Source organism: Sciurus carolinensis, chromosome 3, assembly GCF_902686445.1.
Source record: "Sciurus carolinensis chromosome 3, mSciCar1.2, whole genome shotgun sequence".
Lineage (NCBI taxonomy): Eukaryota > Metazoa > Chordata > Mammalia > Rodentia > Sciuridae > Sciurus > Sciurus carolinensis.
Genome location: NC_062215.1, coordinates 174,892,536 through 174,902,288, shown reverse-complemented (window position 1 = coordinate 174,902,288; position 9,753 = coordinate 174,892,536). Strand labels below are relative to the sequence as shown.

The 9,753-nt window shown below is 51.1% G+C and overlaps 1 protein-coding gene across 1 annotated transcript; it reads right to left on the bottom strand.

Moving 5' to 3' along the window:
• Window positions 1-510: 510 nt before the first annotated feature.
• Spata3 (spermatogenesis associated 3) lies at window positions 511-6,946 on the bottom strand. The gene is made up of 3 exons (XM_047543907.1): window positions 6,634-6,946; window positions 2,854-3,025; window positions 511-613 (listed from the first exon to the last, which is right to left on the bottom strand). The coding sequence occupies exons 1-3, from the start codon at window positions 6,944-6,946 to the stop codon at window positions 511-513; spliced, it is 588 nt and encodes a 195-aa protein (XP_047399863.1).
• Between the last annotated feature and the right edge of the window lie 2,807 nt (window positions 6,947-9,753).

The window sequence follows — 9,753 nt, the reverse complement described above, 5'->3', positions numbered from 1 at the left end:
AAGAACTTCTGTCCTAACCCCCTCCACCCAGTATCCAGGACTAGGGAACCAGCCCAGGTCAGCAGGGACAAGGGGGATTCTGGGCTGTTTTGATTATCTCTCTCTTTTTTTTTTCAATCTGGAGATTGAACCCAGGGGTACTTTACCACTGAGTCACATTCCCAGCCCTTTTTCTTATTTTTTGAGACAGGGCCTTGCGAAATTGCAGAGACTGGCCTCAAACTTGTGATCCTCCTACCTCAGTCTCCTGAGCTGCAGGGATTGCAGGCATGGACCATCACACCTGGTTGTTCTGATGATTTTAACAATGGTTCTGTCATAATCTGAGGGCATTCAGGGCTTCCTGAGAGCCATGGCAGCTCACCCTGAGGCCAGGAAGGAGTCACTCAACTCTCAAGTTTTCCCCGAGAGGCTGGGGACTTAGCCCATCTGCAGACACCTCCATTCACAGAAGGGACAGGGGCTCCTCCTACCTGCCGGACCGTGGGCTGGGGGCTTGTTCACAAGGATTCAATGATGTAGTAGGCAGCTCCTAGGGCCCCCAGAGCCACAGCAACAGACCCAAGGGCTTGGAGCTCGGGAGTTATGCTGAGTGGAACGCTTTCTTGAAGATCTGGAAAGCAAAGCAGGAAGTGGGGGTTCGGGAAGAGGGCTTCAGAGTGTCTGCAGCAGGAGGAAATGGCCGTGATGGGGTCCCCAGGGGAAGGGTGGACTGATTACCCCTCAGGAAAGTGTGGAAACCCTCTTGATCTTCTCTTAAGAGAACACTTATTCCCCCACCCCTTCCAAGACTTCCTACTGGAAGACCCTCTAGGACCCAAGGATGAGCTGGCCTGGGGCACCAGCTGCCTGGAGGGGAGCAGGTGACAGGGCGGTGGAGACCCGCGTGCCAGGCCCTGTGCTGACTTCTCAAGCCACTGTCATCTTCAAGTCTCATAACCACTCTATGAGGTAGGGCCTATTGCTTTTCTGTTTTAGAGATCAGGAAACGACGGATCGCATCCCACTACGAAGGCAAGGAGAATCCTCACTCCTCTACTTATTGCAAAGAAGGCATTTTAAGAGTACGATATTCATTTTCATAAAAATCCTGCAAAGCAGGGATTCTTATATCATGTGAATGTATATTTTTTCCCAGTACTGGGGATTGAACCCAGGGGCATTTTACCACTGAGCTACATCCCCAGTCCTTTTATTTATTTTTTACTTTGAGCCAGGGTCTTGCTAAGGTGCTGAGGCTGGTTTTGAACTTAGATCCTCCTGCCTCAGCCCCCTGAGTCTCTGGGATGACAGGGGTAGCCACTGCACCGGCTGAGGCCAAACCAACGTTACTCCTCAGTGGCAATGCCCCATACAGAAGCAGATGCTCACAGCTGGACAGAACTAAGGCTCCGTGGCTGACCCGGCCATACTGGTCCCTATCCCTTCCCCTTCCTTTCCTAAAAGCTAAGCCTTCTTTTCGCCTCTTCCTGATCTGGAATGCTCCCCCTTTTCAGTTTAAGCTGAGGAGGATCCCAAGATCCTTTCAGATCAGCTCACATACTGGGGCACGAGGACCTCCACCGGGCCCCCAGTGTAGACTCAGGTGCTCTCTTGTTCTGACACTCCTGTACTCTCGGCTGGGCACAGCACGTCTTACCTTGCGTCCCCACTTCTAATCTCACACTGTCAGCTCACCAGGCCAACTGCATGCATTTTGAGGGTAAGGCCCTGTTCTGGTTTCCCTCAGTACCACTCATGGGTTTTTGAGGACTCGTGGCACCACTTGGTAGCAGAGGGATGGACACACCAGGCGTGGGAGGGAAACTGGGAACGGTGAGAGGTGGGCAGGCCCTTTTTGGATGGGCAGTGAGATATTTTGGATGCAGGCATGTTTTCCTCTCTCCCTGGTATCTCGTAGCTTCTCTTAGGCTGGAGACGGTGTTTCTCGTCTAGAAACGGGATGGACTGGGCCCGGGAGGGGACGGAAGGAGGAGCGGGATGAGGATGGAGGAAGGGGCCTCTGCTCCTGGGGAGAGGGAATGAGATTCCCAGTGGAGGGGCCTGCTCCATGGAGTACAGTGGGGCTGTTCGGGGGGTGCGGGTGGACGTCCCTGTCCCAGCCAAGCACATGACTTAGCAGCACTGGGAGAATGTGGGGCGGGCATCCTCAGCCTGTTCCTGACAAGTACAGGGGACTTCTTTCAAGGGCCGGCAGCAGCCATGACATTTCTCTTGGTGGCTTTGTGGAACAGGAAAAGGAGGACAGAGGCTGTGGGTGATGTCGTGGGGTGTGGCCTTTGGCAGACCAGCCTGGGCCCCCGTGACCCTTGCATTCCCCCAAATCGCCTGACATGCTCTCAAGGGGATTGGGGTCCTGCAATTACCTGGGGGTGGGGAGACCTATGAGTTACAATCAGTTTTTATCACTAAATTCCAGAGGAAATTCCTGTGCAGGACAAGAAACTGAAGGCCCATCTATAGTGCAGGCCATGGAAGGAGGTGAAAGGCCACTCAGAGTGTTTATTCACAAAGCTCCTGTAGGGTGTGGGGTTCGGAAGGGCTGGGGGGGAGTGAACTCTGAGGAAGGCAGGGCTTCTATGGAGAAGAGAAAATGGAGATGCCTTTGCAGCAGTTCCCAGAAGGAAGGCAATGGCACCTCTGTGCAGAGGGGTGGGTATCCCAGGGGACAGGCTGGGTCAGAAAGGGCCCCCGCCTGCCAAAGCCCAGGAAGAGATGGCAGTTGGAGGGTAGGGCGTTCCTTCCGGCCCATAATTCCAGGAGATGTTGCAGGTGATTGCTAATAAGGTCTGGGGACAGAGCCTGGGTCTGGGAAGTGTTTCCCAGGCTCTAGCCCCGCACGCGCTCGGGAACCTGTAGAAGGTGAGGAGGTTTGGGAGTCCTCTCCCTGACATGGCCTGACAGTCCTGAGGCAGAAGGACATCGAAGATGCGTCTGTGGCACAGCCCCAGGCGACGCCAGCAAGCAGAGCTGCCCGGACATGCAGTGCAGGAGCAGGGCTGAGGGACCGCCTGGGTCTGAGGCCCTGGTGGACAGAGAAGGAGAGAGATGAGGGAGGCACCTGTCCCGGGAAGGCCGGGGATAGCCTGGAAGACAGTTCTAGAAGGCTCACAACAGACCCGCTGTTTGTGCATGGCAATGGCAGGGTTGCCAGGGAAACCCTAGAGCCTTCAAAGGCATCTTCAAGGATGTGGGTCTGAACTGCCCGAGGAACGCAGCCACCCCCCACACGAGCCCTTCCAAAGAGGAGGGGGGACCATCTGGGTGACAGACCCGTGCTTCCTGGGGAAAACAGACATCATGACCATGCAACTGCTACACCTGTGTGGTGTGCTACACTTCCATGTCAGTCAATTGTCACAGACATCCTGTGAAGTGCGATGTTGTTAGTCTCGTTTTATAAATAAGGAAACTGAGGCTCGAGGATATAAGAATGTGCCACTGGAACAAGTAGATTGCAGACGTGAACTTCAACTCAAGGTGTCTCTTTTTCTTCTTTTTTTTTGCAGTACCGGGGATCGAAGGAATGTCTTAACTTTTAAGTCAGCAAAAACCATTGCCACGGAACTGGCAGAAGGGACATAAGCAGGTGACTGCACTCCATGACGCTGCACAGAGACTCCTGGAATCTCAGCTGCTGAGTTCCATTTATCTAGGGGCTACCGAATCTTCCAGGAGACAACCACTGCTTTGGTTTTCCTCAAGGAAATCTCCCATTTCTGCCTGCTGAGGTGGTAACCAGCAGAACTCTGAGATGGCGCCCTCTGCTGTTGGGCAAGAGGACTTGCGACCTATTTCCCTCCTGGCTACTTGACAGAGTTAAGGATTCTTCCAGATCTGGGAAGCCACTGGTCACCAGAAAACTCAGCATCTACTTAGGCCAACCTCGTCACATACTTTCCCTGAAATGGGGAAGGAAGGGATTCTAGAGGCAAGATTTACCCTTTAAAAAAAAAGTTTTAAACTGAGATGTAGTTCCCAGACCCTATAATCTAGCCTTTAAGAGTGTGCAGTGGGGGCTGGGGAGATAGCTTAGTCAGTAGAGTGCTTGCCTTGCAAGCACAAGGCCTTGGGTTCAATCCCTGGCAAAAAAAAAAAAAAAAAAGGCCTTGGGTTCAAATCCCCAGCAACCCCCCCCCCCAAAAAAAAAAAAAGGAGTGTGCAGTGGTTGTTGGCATATTCATAAAGTTGTGTGACCATCACCATGATCTAGTTTTAGAACATTTTCATTTCCTGAAAAAGAAAGCCCACCCCACGAAGTCATCCCTCATTTGCCTGTCCCCCAAAGTCCTCGGTAATAATTTGCACATTCTGGGCACTTCGGGTAAATGGAATCTGACAATGTGTGCGTGTTGTGGGGATCGACTTTTTCCACTTAGCCTGAGTTTCATCCATGTGTGGCATGCATCAGTGTATCATGTCTTTTTAAAAATGTGTTGAAGACTATTCCACTAGATGCATCATACTGTGGTTATTTCACACCACATTTTGTTATCCCTCTGTGGGAGGACGGACCCTTGGGTTGTCTTTGCTTTTTGGTTAGTGTAAACACCGATGCCGTGAACATCCACGTGCACGCCTCTGCGTGGACGTGTTCTTAATCTTCATAGGTATGCCCGCGAGCGCAATCATATGGAGCCTGCACGGTCTCCTGGGAAACTGCCAAGCAGCTTTCTACAGCAGCGGCCCCAGCTACCTCGGGCGGGCTGCGTGTGAGTGTTGATTCCTGCAGACCCTCAGCCATGCCGTTGTTGTCCGTCCTTTTGGTGATAGTCATGCTATTGGAGGACTCTTGAGTTCTCAAGTTACACAACTTTGCTTGGCTTTAGCAATTGATTTCCTTATTTAAAGACCTCCATCCCCTATCTCCAACATTCCTTCCCACTTGGACTCAAAGGGGGGAAATTTCTTTGGAAGAAAGGTGTAGAGTGTCTGCTACAATCATTGGTGAGCCACCAACATGTCTTGCTTCGCCTCCTCAGTAAGCTGAATTCCCTCCTGGGGTGAGTCTCAGGCACTCAAAAGATTTGGGAATGAAAAGTGAAAGTTCCAGGTTGTTCCACACAGTCTGTTCATCTAAAAAAGTAAACCAGGACTGGGATGTAGCTCAGTGGTAGAACACGTGCCTGGCATGTGCAAAGGCCCTGGGTTGAGCTCCAGTCATGACAAAAAACAAACAAAAAAAAGTTTTACTTTCTACAGATCCCAGCTCTGAAGGCCATAATCCAGACATGTTTATGTCCATGGTCGATGCTCACAATACACACGGTATTCAGTAGAGCACCCAAGACCATTACGTTATGTCAAGGATGGACTCTCAGCCATAGGAATATTCTTGTCACAGCATTTCTTGGATCTAGCACCCTTACTTGCATCTCTCACTAAACCATCCCAGCAGGATGAACTTGTGGCTCCAGGTCGTGGCTCACGGCAGGTGCAGGAGAAGCCTGGGGAAGGAGATTCCTCCTCCCAGGAGACCTCGAGGCCTCTTGGAATTGAGAGGTGGTGCTGTGGTCACCAGTGAGGATTCTGGAGTGGGAACAGGAGGGTCCCCTCTCACTGCTACCCATGCCTGCTCCAGAGCAAGTTTGATTCCTGTGAGGCTCAGTTTCCCCATTTATGAAATGGACCTGAGGGTAGCACCTACCCCAGGCCTGAGAGAGGAGCAGGTGAGCTTGGCTGGTCACACTGCGTGCTCGGCGTCAGTGTGGTCAGCAAGTGCCATGCCGTGAGCTGCACAAGGCTGCCCACTCCCCGAGTGCCCTGCACTCGCCCGCACAGCCGCCGCTCGCTCAGACTCTCGGACAGGCCAGAAGACGGGAGCGCTCTTCCTGGACAGCCGTTCCGTTTCCAGACAGCGCTAACTGTTGCACAGGATTCTGTACCTTGAGCAGAGGTCTGGCGGCCTCCAGGGTCTCCCCGTGGGTAAGGTTGCCAATTAGCAAAGAAAAATGCAGGATGTCCATGCGATATTTGGGGACACACATATAAAGAATTATACGTTGTTTGTTGGAATTAAAATTGAGCTGGGAATCCTATATTTTGTCTGGGTCTCTTCATGGGCCTCAGTCAGACTGCTGGGGACGACACAGAAAGACTGCTCACGTCTCCCTCCTGGCAAACACGTTCTCCAAGTCCATCAGTGAATTTCACACACCAATGGTTCTCACTCCCCTCTCCCCTCTCATCCTCCATCAACCTGGACTCTCTTCCCTGGACTAGTTTGTTAGTCATCTTTTATCGCTCACAGGGACAGCCTGATGAGGACAGTAAATCATTTGGCCACCTCCCTTGTTATAAACCGTATACTTCTATAAATGGATCCTTGGCTCTTATTTTTTTAGCTGCCACACAGTACTGCTGACTCCTAATGAGCTAGGATTACTCTAGAGCAAGTTAATATCAATATGTATGCATGACTATCTTCAGTGAGACTGATGATGATGAGAAATGACAAAATCCAGGAATCTCAGTCTCTTAGGTAAAAAAAAAAAAAATTCTCGTACACTCCACAAGCACAGTTTCAGAACCCATGCTAACCACGCACCACTACCCTATAAGAACCAGCCTCTGGGTGGCCCTGGAGCCCTTCGGCAGGAAGGCTAGAACTGTTTAAGCTAGAAGTCTGCCCACCTGCTTTCCGGGATGGAGGGGTGGCTTTGGAGTTGGTGTTGGGAGATGACGGGCATTCAGAGGACTGGTGCGCTTCTGGAGCTGGAAGAGCCTGGGACGTGGACTGCTGCGGGCTGTTTTCGGGGCTGGACTTCTGAGGTCTGGACGGCTGCACGGGGGACTTGACCTGCTCTGTCGTGGACCCGGGGCCGGGGCTGGGCTGGGTGCTCTCGGAGCTGGGCTGTTGCATGCTGGAATCGGAGCTACCCCTTGGGGAGGCGGAGGAGTCTCTGCGTGGTCTGGTCTCGGACTTTTTCTTCTTGCTCTTCTTCATGATGGTGTATCCTCCTAACCTTAAGTTGGACCTACATGGAGCTGCCTAATCCTTGGGGTCCCTCTGAGAGGGGCCGTCTGCCCTCTGCCCTTGGTGTTCAGCCCTGCCACTGACTGAGCCCAGGTCCCACAGAGAACAGTCACTTATACCTCCTGTGAGGTCACAAAAGCCAGGCGGCTCCCACGGCCAGTGCTCCAAGACAGTCTTCTCTGCAGGCACCAACCTGGTGTCTCTGTTCATCCCAAGCTGCCAGGATAGGCAGAGGGCCACTTCTGTCCTGCCCCCTCGCAGGCCTGGTTTAGCCTGGGGACCTGTGACAACTGGACCCCACGATTCTGCGACCAGAATACCACCTTCAGGCTCTTCATCACTGTGTGTTCCTTGGTCCAAGTGAGCTACCTCTTTCACTCTGAGACACCCTTGATGGGACACTCAGTTTCATCACCAATTTCCACATACAAAAGCAAAGACACAAACATCTGTCCTCACTATGCCTGTAGTAAGTTCCACGTAACTTTTCTGAAGATCTGGGGCTTCTCTGAGCACGTGACCTTCCACAGCCCAGAGCCTCCACCATTTCTGAGTAGCTTCCCCAGCCTCCAAAGCCTGCTCTTCCCCAACCATGGGAGGGAAGCTAGTTAGGTGTCCCAACTGTTAGAAGAAACTTTGGATTTTCAAAAAATTCTCCCTTAAAACATACCTGTTGCTCAGAACACAAAATTCTTAAACTCATTACTTTGGCAAAACCTGGTGGATTATTCCCAAACCCACACTGGTTGGGTCCACAGATTATGATCTTCATCTACATTAATGAGATTTTCATTTTAGGACAGAAGAGGGAAAAGCACTTTGAATAGACAAGCTAAACTTCACACTTTGCAACGAAAGAAGTGTTCATCGGAGAAGACAGATACTTCATCCAGCAGGTGAGGACACCAGGCCACCACAAGGTCTGGAGAGCTAACTAGATACAAAGGATTCAAAGGGGTCCCCACACAAGGCCAGCCCAAGCCAACTGCAAAACCACAGGACCTATTTTAGGGCTTCTAGAACCTGCAAAGACTTTAATGGTTATCTTTTTGAAGAAGGGGACATTGACATTTAAAGAAGTTAAATTACTTTTGCAAGGTCACATGGCTAGTTAGGGGCACAGGCAAAGCTAATTCTAGTTCAGGGTTCTTTTCATTTCCTCAGAAGGCGATAGGGAATTGGATAATTACATAAGCTTTAAAATCAATGAATCAAAAAATAAAAACATTAAAAAATTCATTGAATGAGAAGACTGAAGAAGCCAAACAGGCATGAAGGATTAAGATGGAGGGAAGCTCAGATCGATAGTGTTTGCCGTATGTGGTTGATGCTGGAGTAAGGAGGGAACAGTAATTGCCTGAAGTCAGGAGCAATGGTTCTCTTCAGGGGGTTCCATTTAGAATCAGAAAGGCTGGGACCCAGGCCAGGGACCCCATTAGCAGACAGACCAGGAATTCCCAAGGGATTCATCTCTGCAAAATTGGATTTTTGGACACCAGTGGGATTAGACTGTAGGCCTCCACCTAGTTGAAATCAGGGTTTCTCAACCTCAGCTTTACTGACATTTTGGGCAGGATAATTCCTGGGTGCGAGGCTTTCCTGAGCATAGTGGAAGTTTAACAGCATCTCTGGCCTTGACTCACTAGCACCTCCCTTTGCCCGGGACAACCTAAAATGTCTCCAGACATTGCTAAATGTCCCTACAGGTGGGAGGGAGTGTCAACATTGCCTCTGGTTGAGAACCATTGGTTTAAACGAGTTGGGGGGCGGGGTGGCGGATATACATAGGTAGAATTTTCTGGTAGCCATGATACTCCATTTCATCCAAAAGAGTCAAAGAGAACACATGTCTCTGTTCCCAGGAGGGAGATGGAGGAAATGCAGTGGGCAGGCTAAGGAGTGTGTCTATGGCTGTGGAGAAACTATGTGTGGGTTCCTTACTACAGGTGGTCCCCAGAAGCAGGAGAGGCAGTCATGGAATGAGAGGTTGTTCCAGAAAAATGCAGAAGAATGGCACAGCAAGGGATCCTGGCCAGGACACTGTCTCTGCCTGAGCCCATGTTCCCTGCCTGGGAGCCTGGTGATAATATGGCGATAGCTCACTGTCCCATGCCCAGTGCCACCAGGCTGCTGCCTCTGTCCCACTCTAGCCAGCTGGTCTGGGAGGTCTTGTGAACATGCCTAACTTTCAGGCATTTGTAGAAGTACTTTCCCTCCACTATCTCCTCCCATCTCTGTCAAAATACTTTGTGGCCAAGATCCCTCTCAAGGGGATCCACCTCTTCATAAAGTCTTCCTTGAGATCCCCAGAAGAAAGCCATCTTTTCCTTTCCGAGCCTGAGGTGCCTGTTTGTATGGCAATGGTCACATTCTGCATGGTGTTAGGATTGTTCCTATCCTTGTCTCCTTTCTTGTTCCCCAACCCCCCACTGCGGAGACGGAGGAGGGCCAAAGCCAGCAGGGGCTCAATGCAAGCTGCTTGAATTGCAGGAGGGTGAAGAGAGGACAGGGAGCAGGGGACAGCTGCAGGAAGGATGGGAGATGGGGACAAGGCACCTGGAAGATTTTCATCATTACAGGCTGTTTCCAAAGATGGACCAGGTCTTTCTGACCTCTGCCAAGGATGACAGTTGGAAGAGCCAATAGGTAGGGGGCTTTCCCAACCACAGCACCGGCCACGTGAGACTCTCCTAGACTAAACTTGAAGGCTGTGAGAAGTATGAGTCTAAGCGGATGTGAAGTTAGGTGCCAGGGCAAGAATTGAGGGGGTTAAAATC

What these genes read in the sequence shown, in the direction of transcription:
- Spata3 (XM_047543907.1), bottom strand. Translation starts at nt 6,946, where the DNA reads ATGAAGAAGAGCAAGAAGAAAAAGTCCGAGACCAGACCACGCAGAGAC. An exon ending in CCCTCCATCCCGGAAAGCAG is followed by an intron (nt 3,026 to 6,633) that starts GTGGGCAGACTT and finishes TCTGTCCACCAG; the next exon opens with GGCCTCAGACCCAGGCGGTC. An exon ending in AACCTCCTCACCTTCTACAG is followed by an intron (nt 614 to 2,853) that starts GTTCCCGAGCGC and finishes TTTGCTTTCCAG; the next exon opens with ATCTTCAAGAAAGCGTTCCA.